An 18,006-nucleotide genomic window follows, 5' to 3' on the forward strand; every position below is an offset into this window, starting at 1 on the left:
CTGTGGTTCCATGTGCAGGAGTAAATGAGAACTATGGGGTAAATATGTTGCCCCCTGGAAGGATTTCTAACTCTCCCTTGAACATTCAAGGCTTATTTGAGGTTCTAAAATATTTTCACATGCCACAAAATGAACAAAACAATATGCACAACAAAATACAACCAGTTCAGAGGAACTGATCAGTGAACTGCTGATGTCTCTAAAAGATGACATTCAGATGTTCAGAAATTACTTAAACTACTTAAGCCCCAAACAATCAATTTGAATCTAGATTATACTAGAATTGAGTATATGTCTCCCATCCCTGGTTTCTGGCTAGCATATGTACTTTGAGAACCAGTGTGAATACAGTGGTTTTCTAGATTTTCACAGGGTCTTTGCTGATTACGATGACATTCATACTTACGGCTCCAGTTACAACTGTGATAGTCAGGGTTTGGCTGCTTTTCAACACCTTCACAGCCTGAAAAAATGGTGGGGTGGGGGAGAGGAAAGGATAATATATTTACATGCATGTCTTTGTCCAGCTGCAAAGGTGTACACAGCACAACTACAGTGGTAATGATGCTGACTGAATCTCATTCTAAGAGCAGGACAGTTAAAACAATGCAGATGACTTTGTAGTGACAGCAGTGTCTGGATTCAAACATTTTAAACTATACTCCAATATTTGTTGGCTGAATCCTAAAAATCTGAGAGTTGTGAAACAGATTGATTTAAAAGTTAGTGTAAGGTGTCCATTTTCAGTTTATGAGAATAGGACAACTTGGCCTTTTTCATTACCTCTTTGTGATCCACATTAGAAAAGTCCATTCCATTTACTTCAACGATCTGATCACCAACCTGAAAGCAAGGAAACAAACAAAATACTTGAAACTTCAGCAGAGTTCTCACACAGACTTCAGTTCTCAAACCAGTTGTTTCAGAAAAGTGAATAATATGAGGCCACTTCAAAACAACTAATTTGAAGATTAAGGTAAACATTGGGATATTTTTAACCTTTCAGTCTTATTGAATTTATTCACTTTGCATTGGTGTCTGGAAGACACCACTGATTTTGTTTCCTTTAACATGGCCATTTCAACATAAGACCTGTCATGGACAATAACCAGTGCTGTCCCCTCTGTTGATGGGAGGCATCCATCCATAGTACAGGGAGGATGGCAATTCTTGGTTGTTCTCGTTTTGTTGCAGACCTCTGTATGTCCCAAATTCTGCTCTGGAGGACTGAAACACACTCTGGAGTAGATTGAAGATGTGAGGACAATAGAGAACTCTCAAAATTTCTTCCCTCCCCTTTCCTCTAATAGATGCCTTCTGTTGGCAGAGGGGACAGCATGGGGCTATCATAGAACCAGATGGTTTCATCAACATTACACTTACCTCTAACCCTACTTCTGCAGACAGAGAATGTGGTTTAACATTACTTATGAAAATGCCTGGTTTTTGTGTGGGACCACTGGAAATGCTGGAATAAACAATGAAAACAAAACGACATTATGCAATGGAATAATGCAAGTAAACAATCATGGTCAAATAACCAAGTACTGTAAATAACTTGGTTACTTTCAGATTGATGAGAATACATTGGATCAGATGTACAGCAAATGTACTTCATTTAAGCTCTATTGGTGCCATAGGATCTGTAACAACCCACTAACACTAATATTCTACTGTTGCACAATTAGACATGGCACAACTTTTCTCAGCGTGCCAAAGAAGTACTGTATAAAAGAAATCGAGTCATATCTTAGTCCATATGAGAAGAGGATAGAATCAATTGATTTTGCAACCTCATTAATTATTGGTAATGAACAATTCTTTGCACAGTAATTCAGTAAAGAGACGCCTATCGTCAGTACACATTACCCAAAGACGAAAAGAGTTGCAGCTTTGACCAATAATGGACAAGTGATGTGTGCAGCAGCTTATATCTGGTTCTGAACACTATCATTTGCATAAATATATTTAACTTAAGATCCAGTCACAGTTAAACCCTTCTTAATTTTGGCTAGATCACATCCATTATATTTTCCAGATGAAATGAGTGATGAGAAATAAATGGCAGCTCACCTGCATCCCATGCCCTTTGTACCAATCAAGCTAATGAAAACTTTCTTTTCTTTGTGGTTTTTTCCTCCAGATGATGCAAGACCTGCAACACTGCTTTTACCTTCCTAAAACGCAAAAATTAGGGCAACAGAGTTTCTGACATTGAAGTCCACTAGCTAAAAAGGCATGCTGATTTTTTGCCCATCATCAAAGTCTAGATAAAGTTTTGCAAAGCATCGGGGGATACGGAAGGAAATACATAAGTTATTGTTGATAGGTTTACACATACTAAGCATTATCATATAATGAACTCAATTCTCCACGTGCCTATATCCAAAAGTGTTTTGGAAATATATAATTCATACAGTCATCCCATTCCAAATGTATTCAGTGTAAACCAAACAATTTTGTACAGTGCCCAAAACACTATATTATAAAAATAGGTCTAATGCAAAATTTTATTATGAGCACAGAGTTTAAAATTTGCAGCAAAAGTTATTTTCTTAATGCTTACCCCAGGATCTGATACAAATTGGTCTACAAACTGCCACTTGAGAGGCTCATCAGTAGAACTAGAAAATATATAAGTGGTTAGATATGAACAAATAAAAGATGAAATAAGTAATGCACTGTGAATGCTTTCATACCACACCTCCTGATGTTGGGTTGCAACCTAAATTTCCCTTGCTGTGGACCAGTCGGGATGTTTAAACAGTTTTCTGTCAGCTGGCTGTTGGTGATTTTAAAAGGCTTTGGAGAGCTAATACTTGTTTGGCTGCAAGCCCTATGATCCCCAATATACAGAATCAAATGCTAGCTGTTAATTTACAGGTCCAGTAAGATTGTGTTGGTTGAACTTTGGTCACAAATAATTTTAATAAAAGCACTTTAGGAGCATAATGGCTTTTTAAAAGGAAAAACCTCAGGTAAAGTGAATGGCTCCAATTCAACATAGACTTGTATGTGCTAAATCCCATTGAAATAAAACTGTGTAGTACCTCTGTGCAGGACACAGCGTGCTACTTCTGGGGTAGTTTGCTCACCTTTGGTCCCCACCCTGCACTCAGCTCTCACCTGTGGCTCCTAGAAGCTGTCATCATGCAACAGCGGCCACACCCCAGGAAACAGCTTTGACTGACAGCTAAACCAGGTGAAGGTAGCCAAAGGGTCTCAAACCCACAGCGAGTTAGGGACTTCCACTGCATGCAAAGACAGGCTTTGGCAGATTGAGCAGATGAGACCAATAGTGGGTCCAACAGTCAAGAAGGTAGTTTTTGTATGTGTTGTAGAGGGAGAAGAAAAGGCTAAGCAGTAAACCCTATACAAGTCCAGAGTGGAGTCCCCAATATGGTTGGATGGCAACTTGTACACCTCCTTCCGACAATTCCTGCAGCCAAGCTAGTGCCAAATGTATTGCTCTGCTTTCCTTTGGACCACATCAGTGGGGCCCAGAGGCCCAGAAGCCTTGTTACCTTGGCAGCCCAAGACCTCCATATACACTGCCCAGGCTTGTGCCCTAGGGAGGTCACTTGAGTGCTGCTAACACAGCTGTTTGACTCCCCCACTGGAGGTGTACTACATTGTATCCCGAGAAAGATGGAAGGCAACAAAATAAAACTGTGTAGTTTTCAGTTTTCAAAATGTGATGCTACTAAGCAGAGGAAATTGACAGAAGCAGTGTACAGTGGTACCTCTAGTTATGAACTTAATTCATTCCGGAGATCCATTCTTAACCTGAAACTGTTCTTAACCAGAGGCGCACTTTTGCTAATGGGGCCTCTTGCTGCCGCTGGGCCACCGGCACACGATTTCCGTTCTCATCCTGGGGCAAAGTTCTCATCTCCAGGTAACTCTTCCAGGTTAGTGGAGTTTGTAACCTGAAGCTTTTGTAACCTGAGGCGTTTGTAACTCAAGGTACCACTGTAAATTATTAGATACATTCCATATTGTATGTAAAATATGCATTTAGCCAAAAGACAATTACCTTTTCACAGGTATCATGCCAACGTCTGCAATGAAATAAAGTTTACTGTCAGTTGCCACAATAGCACTAAAGTATGGGAAATTTGGCAAAATATCAAAACAATGTTCTACTCACGTCTCACTTTTATAGACACAATTTTCTTTGTGCGAATAAGATTAATCACTTCTTCATGAGTACATGAAGAAATGGAGTATCCATTTATTCGAACAATCTCATCTCCAACCTTAGTTTAAAAGAGAGAGAGAGAGAGAGAGAGAGAGAGAGAAGCTGAGATAACTCAGTTGGGGTTGTGGGTTCGAGCCCCATGTTGGACAAAAGATTGCTATACTGCAGAGAGCTGGACTAGATGACCTTTGTGATCACTCTCAACTCTACAGTTCTAAGATTCTGTGAAAATAGTATTTTATATAGTGTGTTTCAGTAGGAACAAACAATTTCTAATGGACAATGCATTTGAAAGAAGGCTTTTTTGTGTAGAAATGAGACATATCCTGCTGTGAAATTAATGGAACACATCTTTGGGAATGGGCAAATGACAACTTTCAAGTTTTATGCAGTTGCTTGATCACATCTGAGCAGCCTATATATGCTCCCTTGCTGAGAAGTACATTATTGTTTTGTCCAGCAATCCTTTATTTCTTTCAGCTATTTTATGTGTATCAGCTCAGATCCGAATTGAGTGAATGATCAAGGGAAGTAATAGTGCCACTGTATTCTGCGCTGGTCAGACCTCACCTGGAGTACTGTGTCCAGTTCTGGGCACCACAGTTCAAGAAGGACACTGACAAACTGGAACGTGTCCAGAGGAGGGCAACCAAAATGGTCAAAGGCCTAGAAACGATGCCTTATGAGGAACGGCTAAGGGAGCTGGGCATGTTTAGCCTGGAGAAGAGGAGATTAAGGGGTGATATGATAGCCATGTTCAAATATATAAAAGGATGTCATGTAGAGAAGGGAGAAAGGTTGTTTTCTGCTGCTCCAGAGAAGCGGACACGGAGCAATGGATCCAAACTACAAGAAAGAAGATCCCACCTAAACATTAGGAAGAACTTCCTGACAGTAAGAGCTGTTCGACAGTGGAATTTGCTGCCAAGGAGTGTGGTGGAGTCTCCTTCTTTGGAGGTCTTTAAGCAGAGGCTTGACAACCATATGTCAGGAGTGCTCTGATGGTGTTTCCTGCTTGGCAGGGGGTTGGACTCGATGGCCCTTGTGGTCTATTCCAACTCTATGATTCTATGATTCTATGAATGGAATAGGATGCTCACTAATTCCCCTTTCCACCTGTGACCTCCAAAAATCTTCTCTACAGGGTTGGAGGACCATCTGAAGCACCATGAGAGGTGACCCTGAGGGGAAAGGAGGAATTGGTGAAAATAGTCTCCCTTCCACTATCTGCCAGCAGGATCAGAGTGAATTTCATTAAGAGAAAAAGTTCTATGACTAGAAGAGCAACTTAGGATCCAAGCCATTGAAGGTACAGTTTTGGGATCACACATCAAAGCTGTTTCTGGGATGGACTGTATCCTTTGTATACTTTGATGGAGTATATTATTTGGTAATTGACTTGCATTTCCTGCTGTTAAGCCCTAGGGAACAGTTCAGTATAATCAGAATCTATGCAATTTCATTGCATTGCATTCTGCCATCTATAACCTGGTGATGGACCTAAATTAATGGTTACTTACTCTAGAAATCCAGCTGAAGTCTAGAGTACATTACTTCATTTAATTCAATGTTCAGGACAATATATATTGCATACCAACAACGTAGCCACTAACATGAGTAAGTGCTTTTAGACCGTCTCCACATGGAGGCAGTAAATTTTTGCAGTCTCTTAACAGCAACAACTAAAGACTGAGCATAGCAAATGATGCAAAGACTAAATTACATAGTAAAATTCTAGTGAAGACCACAATGTTGCATGACACCTTCAAATACATAAACTATGTAAGTTCATTAGATGTATGTAGTGTTCACCTAAATAAGTAGGTAAATATATATCCCGAGTACGTAGAGAATATTTTTATTTTTGGTGCAAAGTGAAGCCGAAATGTCAATAGCAATGAAGTAAGTGTGCCATAATGCTGTGCTTAGTGCTGATGAATACAGAGACTCCAATCCAGTGAGTTCAAGATCCACTCTTGATAAGTGTCTGCTGGTGATGAATAGGCATAGCAAGACCGAAATAAATAAACAGGCACAGAGAGAATTATTTTCTGTAGTGAGCTAGCTGTTTCCAGGATTTATTGAGACCAAAGTATTAAGTCAGTCTTGAAGACTTCATGCTGTTTTTGCTGTAACAAATCCACACAGCAGCCCCTCTAGACCCAACAGTGGATGGCGTGGTGGACCTGTGCCTCTCACCTGACATCCCTAAATCTGAGTCTCTGCTGCGTATTGGGATGGGGAAGGAGAGGGGCAAGGTGGCAGCAAGGAGCAAATGCTGCAGCAGAAGTAATCCAGTGCTCTTGCTGGCTTGTTTGCACCATGCTGCCTTTGATTCTGCCTTGCCCCTCTCCCTCCCTATATGCAGTAGCAAGTCAGCCGGAAGTAGCTCAGGTGAGTAGGGCAGCCCTGCCTCACTGTCCGCTACTGCCTAAATTATGCAAAGGGTTTGTTTTTAGTTTTGTTGCATAAGCGCCAACCACTGACTACATGCCATTTTATTCAATCAAATCCTAAATTCAATTAATTCCCTTTGTAGTCTACTAAAAGCTCGTTTTAACGATATTGCTTCCATCTGATGGGCTAGGAAAGCTAGTATGGGCACGCTAAGGTGAACTGCAAGAACAATGCATTCTTTCAGTGGGCTGCTGCTCAGCTTTGGTTTACGGCACTTGCTTATCAGTTATCATTGCATGGTACTTGTTTTACTCACATAATGAGTCAAGTTTAATTTAATTCAATCCTGAAATAACTGATTTCAGGCCACATTTTCCAGCCAAGGAAATCACATGCTAAACAGATGTTAGTTGATACACTTAATCACTGCGGCAAACACAGAGAACCTGATCTGTGGTGTGTATAAGTCTTTTTAAAATTTCATTTGCCACGGCTTATTTAATCAGGTACCACCACCTTGCCCCAACAATCTGGCATGAAAGCTCTGACCCAGGGTTGCTCTGGGGCCCAAAAACCCTTCCTCAAACCTTGCTATTTACAGCAGTGTTAACTTCTGTTTGAAATTATGTGCCGCTCATCTATTGGAATGGTGTAGCAAAGCAGATGTGCTTGCTTTTTCCCTTTACTGTATTCACATTTGCTAGGACTGAGTTGAATTTCCACAAGTTGGATCCAGATCCCATCAACGGAGTTCCCTTCTGCCACTGCATAAGAGATCTAATTTGGCCTATTGCAGGCCTTGCCTGAAGCTGCTTTTGCAACTTTGATGTCTGCCTCTTTGTGCTTGAATATCTATTTAAAATGTCATCTGTATTGCAAAGGACTAATTCATTTTTTAAAAACCCTTTCAATTTAACATGTTGCATAAAGAGGGGAGCTACCAAGGTTCCATCACAACACTTAGTCTACTTTAACTTTTCCTTTTCCCCACTGCTGAATCAGTGGGGTTGAGGGAAGGGCAGGCTAGAAAAATTTGCTTTGGAGGCCTGTATCAGCACCCCACGATGTGGGGCAGGATAGCTACCCTGGATGTAGATGAAATATGTACAAAGGTGCAACAAGACAAAAGTGAGAAAGAGCAAACATCACAGGGGCATTGCAACATAGTTGAGCGTCAATGTCTGTTTGTTTTGTTTCCAGATAAGGATCCTGTGCCATTAATAGCTACATAACTGATACAAATTTAGCAGATCTTTCCCTTTGTTGTTGCTTATCATTTCGTTCATACCATGCACTTGCTAAATGCACAAAAGCCCTTCCTAGAAGATTAGCCAACAATTCTACAGGGAGGAGAAGGTTTTAGTTTAGATTCAAAGCAGTGGCGTAGCGTGGGTTGTCAGCACCCGGGGCAAGGCAAGTAATTTGCGCCCCCTAACCCGTGGATTTGCGCCCCCTAACCTGTGGATTTGCGCCCCCTAACCCGTGGATTTGCCCTAACCCCAGATGTTGCGCCCGGTGCGGCCGGCCCCCCCTGCACCCCCCACGCTACGCCACTGATTCAAAGTACTACTTGAACAGCATGCAGAGGGTGGAATAAAATAATTGTCTTCTCTGATATTAGGAATGATGTGCTTGCTCCACCTACTGGGGAATTTTTTAAACTGTAAAATCCCTTATTGATAGAGAGGAGGGTGTGTTCTCTCTTTGGTCCTTTCACCCCCAGCATAAATGAAAATTTTCTGCATGAAGAGGTTAGCTTCAGGAGGCAAATATGTCCATAATGCTTCTCTTGCTTATTGTTCACTGTCTGCGTACAAATGTCACGTAGTGTATCAGATTTGAATACACAATTGAATACACCATTATGTAACAAAGGTAAATCAGAAAGATTCCTGTTCTCACTTTCTCCCAAAGACTGCTTCTTGCCATCCAGCAAGTAGCCAGACTTCTTTCTTTCCTTTTCCAAATGCAAACTGTATCCATGCAAAATGCTTTCTTTTGCTCCACCCTCAGCAGTCTCCATAGTCTCCTGCGGCCCCCCTCTTGCTCCCTCTACTGACTTGAAGTGGGAGATTGATCTTCTTGTGGCTGGGCTTTGGGGCTGGTTCTGCACATATATTTATTTTTACTCCTTTCTTTAACAAGACTTATCTACTATTTAATAGGAAAAATAGTTGAAGCATTTTACAGAAAAGAATATAAAATATTCATTGGAAAATACCGGTAAAACCAAACTTTACAACAAGTACTAAAATTGACCAAATCCAGATAAAATCAACAGTTTGAAATTATCTAGGCTTAACAAAACCTAAACAAAAAGCAAAAAGTATTTAGCAGGTATCGAAGACAGTATTGCCAAGGCTTTGTATCTGCAAGGAGTTCCATAAATTAGGCTGCCACAGTAAGCGGTTGACTCCTTGTGAGTGTGGACCAACACTATTTGGCACTTATACAACTACCAGTATAAATATCAGTCAGTGTGTAAGAACAAATCCTATCTTCTTATATTGTCTAAAACATACACGAGTTAATGGCTTTTGGTCACACTACAGGAAGACAAAATTGGACAAATTTCCACCACACCAAAAGAAGTTGGATGAATTGCATTCACTCTCCCTCTCTCTCTCTCTCTCTCTCTCTCTCTCTCTCTGTGTGTGTGTGTGTATGTGTTTGTGTAATGCTCCAATAATAGCCATTAAAGACATTATTGGCAAGCTACACTCTTCATGAAATAAATGCTTGCTAGCTTTTCTATAATGTAGACTTGGCAAAAACCTTTCTGTTTCCTGTTGTCAATGTATTAAGCACCAGTATGTTATTACAGAAGAATTGACTAAGGGACTGAAAGCAAGGGGGCGGGGAACTAAAATAGAAAATTGTTTCATGCATTCCTTTGTTTTTACAATCTGAAAAGGGGGCCTTTTTTTATACTAACAAGTATACGGAGCAGAATCATGATGGTTTCAGATTTACTTTTTTAGTGTTTCCTTTACTTCTATTATTCATAATAATCTCCAGGCCTTTTTAGTTAACATAATCCCCAAAGATATGAGTACAGTATCTGTGAGAGCAACAAAATAGACAGATGAAATGCATGAAAAGGCTAAACTGTATCCATTTAGGAAAAAGAAGAAGGAGAAATCAGAAGAAAATAGGTCAATGCCACAAACGTTTCAGTTACGTATCTTGATTATACAGACACACATACACACTTTAAGTGGTGGAAAAACTACCTCATTTTCTCATAGTCAAGAGGGTGGATCAAAATGGTATAGGGAAAAAAGGAGCCAGAAACATAATATTATGATAGAAGTTCATTATGCCTTTTCCCAGACTACATTTTTTTTCTAGCTTGGAAAATGTGTGGAGATTTAGTGAAATAATGCAGATGGGTGAAATTTCAGAAGCATTTGGCTTTATCATGAGACAGCAATTTAGAACAATGAGCAGCCTGTCAACTCCCCTTGTTCACTTGGTCTTAGAAAGTTTTAGAAAGTGTCTTGTACAGACTATTATGAAGGCACCTTAAGCTGATTCTTAACATCACATATCAACAAACCAAGGAAGGCAGAGCTACATTTTCTGCAAACGAGATTACTGGTTTGGTATAAATAGATATACTTCAATGAAGTCAAAATAGGAAAGTGTGGGATTTATTTGTTCATATATGCCCTTTGTCTAGGAATGGATTCACATTTTCCCCTCTCATGAGGTTCCCTTCTTATTCATCCATTGGAAGATTTCTGAGTATGGGCTGGCTCATGATCTAAGCTTTTTTCAAACCATTCAGGAAACAGGAATGCATGTGAATATCCATTATGAAGCAACAAACTTAGTTCACTGGTTTAAAAATGTGTCATGTCAGTTACAGAGGGCACACAGGTGTATAAATGCTAGTTTTCACCTTTAAAATATGTGCAAGACTAACCCTTTTCTATATTAAAGTCACATTTTTCTTGTGTGTGTAGGTTTGTAATGGGTCCTATGCATGTTTTCTTGTTCGTCAGTGTATTAGTGCTCATAACATAGGTTCCTCCTACAGGCTACAATCTCACATCCTGGCAAAAAGAGCTTATAGTGATAAACAGTATTCTTACATTTGATTACTAGTGGACAGTATGGTGGGGTGCTCATGTCATTGCTGCTTACTGGGAGGTAGAGGCAGCAATGAGGCTGGCACGGTACAAACACACCAGTAGCGCCAAGGTGCTCATGGTAGTGTGTTGCACTGCACCAGTCTTGCTGCCACCTCTCCCCTCCCCTTCTCAGGAAGCAGCAGCAACTCCACCAACTTGAATAATGGAATATATACATAAGATATTTTCTAGCTATACGAGACAGAATGTCCTTCTCACCTGAAGTCCAACATTGTCTGCTTGTCCACCTTTCATTAGCTGAGAAATAAAAAGGCCACAGGCAAATTCGACACCTCCTCTCACACTTATCCCAAGTCCTTCAGGATGCAAACGATCTAACCTCACCTCCTTCAGTTTTCTGCAAAAGTTGGAATAGGATAAACAGAATTTACAGTTGCTACTTAAACAGTCGCATATACCCATCTGCCATTCACTGGCGTTGATTTTCAAGGCTTCTGAAGAAGGTGGAGTGTGTTGTCCTATACTTTACTTCGTCAAATTACTTGTATTTGCATTGCATGCAACTAAGTCTTAGGGAGGGGAAGGCCACTTATATAGAGCAGTAGGAAGCAACTTCCAACTTTCATTAGCTCTCCTCCCTTACCCTGGCTGGGTACTCCAGACTCTTATAAGGATGCCACTCTCTCTCTTTTTTTGACTCTTACTCTTATAACATGTCTCATCAGATAGAAACTGGTATTGCTTTTTAAAATGATTTGCATTTCCATGTTAGAAAAGGCATCTGTTCAACTTCTGTCTGCTGTGCAGCTGTTAAAGACACAAGAGCCCCACTTAAAATATAAAAAAATAACAATTCTAGTCTTGGTCTCCACAAACCAAAGACTGACAGCTCTTTAATCAGCAGGGCTCCTGGGCTCAAAAGGTAAGGACTTAGGGAGCACCTCTCCCTCCTGTTTATTATCAGGATGAGGGAGGAAGAAAAGGGGGAAAACTTCAGGAGGAGACCTGCTATGATTGATTAACTGATATTAACTTTCTGCTGCAGAAACAGAGGCATCCTGAAAAGAATTTTTTTGGGAGGGGAGCCACCTAAGGTTAGGCGAGGGCTAGGGCAAATAACTGATCAATATGCCTATGTATACTTGCTGAGTTCTTGAGTAAGAATTCATCAATTAGCAAAAAAGAAAAAAGTGTGCTCATATACAGAGAGGTACATTGATCAAACCTACCTAGATCGTTTAGGTGTTAACTGATCATACTCCACTTGATGTTTTAATGGGATGAGAGGGCGTATGGCCTCAAATAAGGGTAGCCGGCTTGGTTCATTGATTACATACTTCAGATCTCCCACCAACACTGGAAGATTCATGGATCTACAAAATGAAGTTGAAGAGGGTTATAAGGAGAATGCAATATTAACTACTGACAATGTACTTAACATATTGTGCTCTCTGGCTTTCATAAGGCTACCTTAAAACCCCTGCCCCCAAGAGTAATTCTTCTTCTGATTCTAATGTTAAATCCACTGATTTGATACATAAGACACCTCCATTTAAATGAAGTTCATGGAGTTAATGTAAAATATGCTGCAGGGCCTATATTTGAAAGCTACAATGAGAGTAGTTAAAAGATCAGTATAGGCTGTTAGTCCAAATTTATGTTCATTACACAACCCCAATGCTATGTGATTCTGCATTTGTCCAACATGCACAATACAAAACTGCACACTGTAGTTGTCTGTGCAGAGGACAAATGTTCACCATCTATAAGAAAACGCTTGGAAATGAAATGGCCAGCATTCTGGGGGAAAATGCCATTCCTTGAACATTATGAAAAGGCTATATAACTTTAATCACAGTTTTATCTGAAGAGATGGGGGAAGGGCTCAGCGATAATTATTTGCTTTGCATACAGAAGGTCCTACGTTCAACCCCTGACATCTTCAGAATGATCTGGGAGAGAACCCTGCATGAAATCCTAGAGAGCCACTGCCAGTCAGTGCAGGCTATACTGAGCTAGATGGGCCAATGGTCTTGCTTCCTACATTCCTATGCTTCCAATGGCTAGTAGTGCTGAAGATGGTGCTCACTATCTGTGGCCTGAACCTCTGCATGATTACCTAGTGTTCTGGAGAAGCCTGTGCATGTACAAGTTGTATACAGTGGTACCTTGGGTTACAGACGCTTCAGTTTACAGACTCCGCTAACCCAGAAATAGTACCTCGGGTTAAGAACTTTGCTTCAGGATGAGAACAGAAATTGTGTGGTGGCAGCGGGAGGCTCCATTAGCTAAAGTGGTGTCTCAGGTTATGAACAGTTTCAGCTTAAGAACGGACCTCCAGAACGAATTAAGTTCTTAACCTGAAGCACCACTGTACACACAGGCATGTACAGTAGGCTTAGGAATATTTCAGACCTCTGGCTGTTGTCAAGGCACAGCATGGGGGTCCCTAATGTGATTCCCCTTCCCCTCTCCCCACAAAGCAAATGCATCCACAGAACGCCTGAAAGGCATCTGAACATATGGCATACACATTTTTTGTCATAACTGCCCCATTCCTATGGTACTGTGTACAAGTTCTTAAGTTCTATCACAAGCATGCTTATTCAAGAGTAAGCCCAATTGTATTTGACACGGCTAATCTTCAAGTGTTTAAGATTACATGCATACTGACATTTTAATGGGATTCCAGGATAATAACTTTATGAAAATAACAGAATTAATCTGTAGCCAGTCTGTTGACTTCAGCCGAGTTACTCTAGCCTAAAGAACGGCAGAACTCCATACCACCTGTTTGTGTTCTTTACATCAGTCATCACAAGATACTGGACACCCTAGTATGTCACTTGATGTACAAGTAACACATTATTAATGGCAATTAAATACACACCAGGGTAGGAAATACATCACCAAATATTAAAGGAAATGCCAAACTGAATGTGTTGTGATCTTTAAAAATATAAACAAATGTCTTTTTATTTTTCTAAGTTTGACAAATATTGTGTTCTCAGTGTTGGCCTTGGATTATATATTATATATTTTTATATTATGCCTCCCCCCATAATGTTAAATGCATATTTAAACCACCAATTTTTTTATAGATATCCATGGCAAGCAGTTGTATGTTTAAATAAAAGCATTTGTCTGCTTTATGGCATAAGGTTTTCTGGATTAGAGTCCAGAACAACAGATATATGAAGTGGCCACACACACAGGTCTCTCTCATAAGAACAGAAACACATAGTGGAAAACTGGCAATAGTACTGTGTCATAAAAGTTTCTACACTTAATACATATTAATGCAGAAACCATTTAGCATGGATGTGATCCATTCCTGGCACAAATAATAAAACTATATATCTTTACAGAATAACATAAGCAAAAGCCCCAATGAGCTTATACTGTAAATTTTTACAGAAGCGGAAAGACGACAGAGGCAAGGGTAACAGGGGAATAATATACACAAACACACTTACAGGTGCTCAGTGTTAGTTTCTGGAGGGGCACATGTGGAAATGAAATATTCATCTAGCAAAATGGATTTAGGGTATTTCTTTGAAATCTAAGGACCATAAAAAGTCATATACCTTTGTAACAATATTGTACATTTTATTTAAGTGTAGGCAACATTTCCCAGCTTTGGGGGTGATGGGGCGGGAAATATAAATGCTCGAGGTATCTGTTAGGTTTACAACTCCAGTGAAGTTTTAAATAATTAACTACGCTGAATTCTTCCTGATGTCACGAGCTGCAGGCAATGCTTTATGAATGGTGAAGCAATTAGACAGCCCGAACTGAAACCAAACCGGGTTTGTAGCCAAGGCTACACAAAACTCTGCTTTAACACAAAGAGCACATGGAAACTTGAAAAGTCTACATTTCATTCCATTATGATGCTATTAATTAAGTTATGCCCAGAAACGATAATGGCCAGAATCATTCACCTATGAAGAATGGAAAAATACTCTCATCTCCTCCAACAACAACAATATGGACCAGGTGAAAGTACAGTGTACAGATGAGACGCTGGGTGAAAATAGTATACAGTGGAAATGGAATTATATCAGAAACTATATTTGTATCTTGTTTGTACAGTATTGTTTTACAGTATTGTATTTAGAAAAACACAAGCGTATAGGACCAAAATGTTAGAAATTGCTGATGATCTCTGTGTTAAAATAACAAAGGATGCAATCCTATACAAGTTTACCTGGGAGCAAGTCCCATTGAATATAATGGGGATAACTTCTGAGTAGACACAAATAGGGTTGCACTGTAGTTGTTCAAATGCAACTAGAATACCAAAGGCTAAAATGCCAGAATCAAGCAAAGTTAAGAACTGGATCATATTATTAGCATTTTCAAATGTGCAGATGGCCTTTAGTTTCCTAATGACAATTGTTTCAGAAATACATTTTATCAAACGTTCCTTTATTTCAACAGTTTGGAATAAGACTTTGGGAATAATTCAGGAACATTATAAAAAGTCTTGCTTATTCCTTAGTTGTGTGTTAAATGCAGAAGCTAAAAGGAAGTCTTAAATAGTTCCTCTGCCTATTTTTTTTTTACAGGTTAAAGATGAGCAAACATTTCTACTGATATAACTTTCTTCCTACCAAATGCCAAACTGCCAGAAGTGTGAAATCAATATGAAGGAATAACTTACTCATGGTACATCCGCAACACATCATAGAGATAATCTTTCTCTGCTTCACTATCAATCAGCAGGTCAACCTGGAAAAGATGATAATTTTATTGTAATACTCTGACCACAAACTGTGACAGCTGAATACACCCCAACTCATTAACCAAAATATAATAATTAAATATATTTCTTTCTGCTTACAGGAGGCTTCTTGCAAAGGCAGCAATATTTTTTAAGAATGTGAAATAAAAACTACACCGGTGGAATTTATTATCGTGCCAAAATCTAGTCATTTCATATCACAGAGCAATATATTGATTCTCTTACCTGATAATGACTAAATTGCTGAATAAATATCTTCAGAAACCTTTTAGGCCATTCACTAATGTAGCACATGACTGAGCAACCAGAAACAATTCTACCGAAACCATCTAGATACCGAGTTCAATGGTTTTAAACTAGAAATGTCAGCATCCTTCTCATGACGCTGTGCAGCAAACTAGACTGCTCCTTGCCGCTCTGATATCTTGACAGAGGAGAGCTCGCTGCTAGAGTTATTCTTTCTTCACTGTCTGTCACAACATGTTCACTTAAACTGGTGTCAGGTTTCAAGACTTTAATTTTGCTAACTGTTCAAAAATAAATAAAAGCACGGCGCCCACGTATACCATGGGAGAAGAAGTTACTTTTGGTAATCAGAAAGGACAACCACTGCCTGTGGCTTTCACATCGGTGAAAGTCAATCACGTCTGTGCTCATTTTCCTAAGAGCTATGGAGTTGCTACAAAGGCAGTTCTCAGAAGAACATAGGAACATATGGTCTGACTCAGTATATCAGTCCATTTTTGCGAGTGTCATCTATTCTGATGGTGCAGAGGATCTCCCAGGTCTCAAGTAGGAAATGGAAAGGGCAACACCCCAAGGGGACTAGAAGCCAACGAACAAAACAAAACGAGAGACAAAGCCTGCTTGAAATGGAGAAACCTATTAGAAGTTGCAATACACCCAATGCTCTTTAGAAGTAAAGACCAATAATTCCATTTATTGGGTTAATTTATTCAAAGCATATTGTCTCAAATTAGATACCTTGAGCATACTTTCAACTCCAAAGGCACATGCCTCCCTTGTCTCCTGAGACAGACAGATGCCAACTGTATTTTCTAGTATGTTCTTTAACTTTGAGGATTTGTTTCCAAAGTGTCAGGCTCTCCCAACCCTGCTCTTTATAACTCTTCTAATGGGAGATGTTGGGGAATGAAGCTGGAAACTATGGCATACAGTCCATATCCTGTACTATTGGTTCATTCCTTAGAGCTAAAGAGAATGACGATTGCTTAGCCTACTTAAGCAACATGCAAAGTAACATTTGCAAAAAATAATGGGGCATGATTCAGCCATGTAATGCAATCCCCAGCATATTTACTGAAGGAATTTCAATCCAGGTTTAGTTCTGGGTTTGGCATAGAGGAAGCCTTGGTTGCTGTAATAGATGACATTTGCCAGGAGAGAGACAAGTGGAATGTGATACTGTTGATTCTCCTTGATCTCTCTGTGACTTTTGGTGATACTGACCATGGGATCCTGCTGGAGCAACTCTGTCAGATGGGAAGTGGCAGCACAGTGACATGGTGGCTCCTCTTTTACCTTCAGAGTCAATTTCAGAAAGCTGCATTGGGAGATTTCTGGTTGGCTCCATGGCACTTGTGCTCTAGAGTCCCACAAAGTTCTATATTGCCCCTCATCTTTTTTAACATCTATACGAAGCTGTAGAGTGAGGTCATCAGAGGATTTTGAGTGAAGTGTCATCAGTATGTTAATGCCAGTTCTATTTTTCTCTGTCTTCTGAGTCATCTGAGGCTATGTGTGTGCTGGATTGATGCCTGGATACAGTAAAGAGCTGGATGAAGACCAATACACTGAAGCTGAATCCTGACAAGATGGAGGCAGTGTACAGAGTTGTACACTGTACATCTGGGAATTAGGTGTGCTACCCAGGTGGGGTTGCACTTCAATTGAAGGAATAGGTGCAGCACTGAAGCACAGGTGCTGGGCTGAAACAGGTCTTCATGGAAATTATATCCCTTGCATCCTTTGAACTGTATTAAGTTGTAGTCATGGAGTCAATGGGTTTCAGCCTCTAGCTGGATCCTGACCCCAAGCACTGCTGTGCAGGGGCATTGAAACATGGGATAGGACTTACTGTTGACAGCTGTTTATAGTGACCACAGCTGTCTTTTAGACTGAAAACGCAAAATATAATGGTGAAGCTCCATGGCTGGAACTCCCTGTGTAACTGTGTTTTTCTTAAAGTTGCTGCCTATGACAATGAGTTTTTGATAGGGCTATGGCACAAGGAGGAGGGTCCTGTGGGTGCAGCCACCCTCCTAACACACCTGCATTGATTGAATATAATCAAATGCTTGCAGCTGCCCTGTGCCCTAGATGCTCCTAATAAGGTCTAAGGAAGAACCATGTAAGCCCCATACAAAACTGCTGCAGCAATGCAAATGAACATCTGACAATACAAAAGGAAAATAATCTACAGTGCAGACACACCCTCCATGAACACTGTCAAACCATTTTCTTCGTCATTGTTTGTTTTTCCTGCCCCCTCCCCCCACCCAAATCTCTAATGAACAAGCAGTTAGGATTCATGTGATCACTGA

The 18,006-nt window shown here is 40.1% G+C and overlaps 1 protein-coding gene and 1 long non-coding RNA gene across 9 annotated transcripts in view; one reads left to right on the forward strand and one right to left on the reverse strand.

Moving 5' to 3' along the window:
• LOC144328351 (uncharacterized) overlaps positions 1 to 15,610 on the forward strand; it is a 43,541-nt gene extending 27,931 nt beyond the window's left edge. For both annotated transcript variants that reach the window (XR_013393534.1, XR_013393535.1), the window contains 2 exons: positions 5,346 to 5,510; positions 15,267 to 15,610. This is a non-coding gene — a long non-coding RNA (uncharacterized LOC144328351). The remainder of the gene's footprint in view (positions 1 to 5,345; positions 5,511 to 15,266) is intronic.
• The window catches only part of USH1C (USH1 protein network component harmonin), a 48,506-nt gene that overhangs the window by 25,539 nt on the left and 4,961 nt on the right, over positions 1 to 18,006 (reverse strand). For all 7 annotated transcript variants that reach the window (XR_013393527.1, XM_077931045.1, XM_028732702.2 and 4 more), the window contains exons 2-11: positions 15,362 to 15,429; positions 11,925 to 12,068; positions 10,954 to 11,092; positions 4,151 to 4,259; positions 4,037 to 4,061; positions 2,567 to 2,624; positions 2,074 to 2,177; positions 1,384 to 1,468; positions 784 to 843; positions 407 to 463 (exon numbers count right to left, since the gene is read on the reverse strand). Coding sequence is in view for 6 of the 7 variants with exons in the window: in XM_077931045.1 (XP_077787171.1) it covers positions 407 to 463; positions 784 to 843; positions 1,384 to 1,468; positions 2,074 to 2,177; positions 2,567 to 2,624; positions 4,037 to 4,061; positions 4,151 to 4,259; positions 10,954 to 11,092; positions 11,925 to 12,068; positions 15,362 to 15,429 (849 nt within the window). In the remaining variant the exon portion in view is untranslated. The remainder of the gene's footprint in view (positions 1 to 406; positions 464 to 783; positions 844 to 1,383; positions 1,469 to 2,073; positions 2,178 to 2,566; positions 2,625 to 4,036; positions 4,062 to 4,150; positions 4,260 to 10,953; positions 11,093 to 11,924; positions 12,069 to 15,361; positions 15,430 to 18,006) is intronic.

Source organism: Podarcis muralis, chromosome 1 (genome assembly GCF_964188315.1).
Source record: "Podarcis muralis chromosome 1, rPodMur119.hap1.1, whole genome shotgun sequence".
NCBI lineage: Eukaryota > Metazoa > Chordata > Lepidosauria > Squamata > Lacertidae > Podarcis > Podarcis muralis.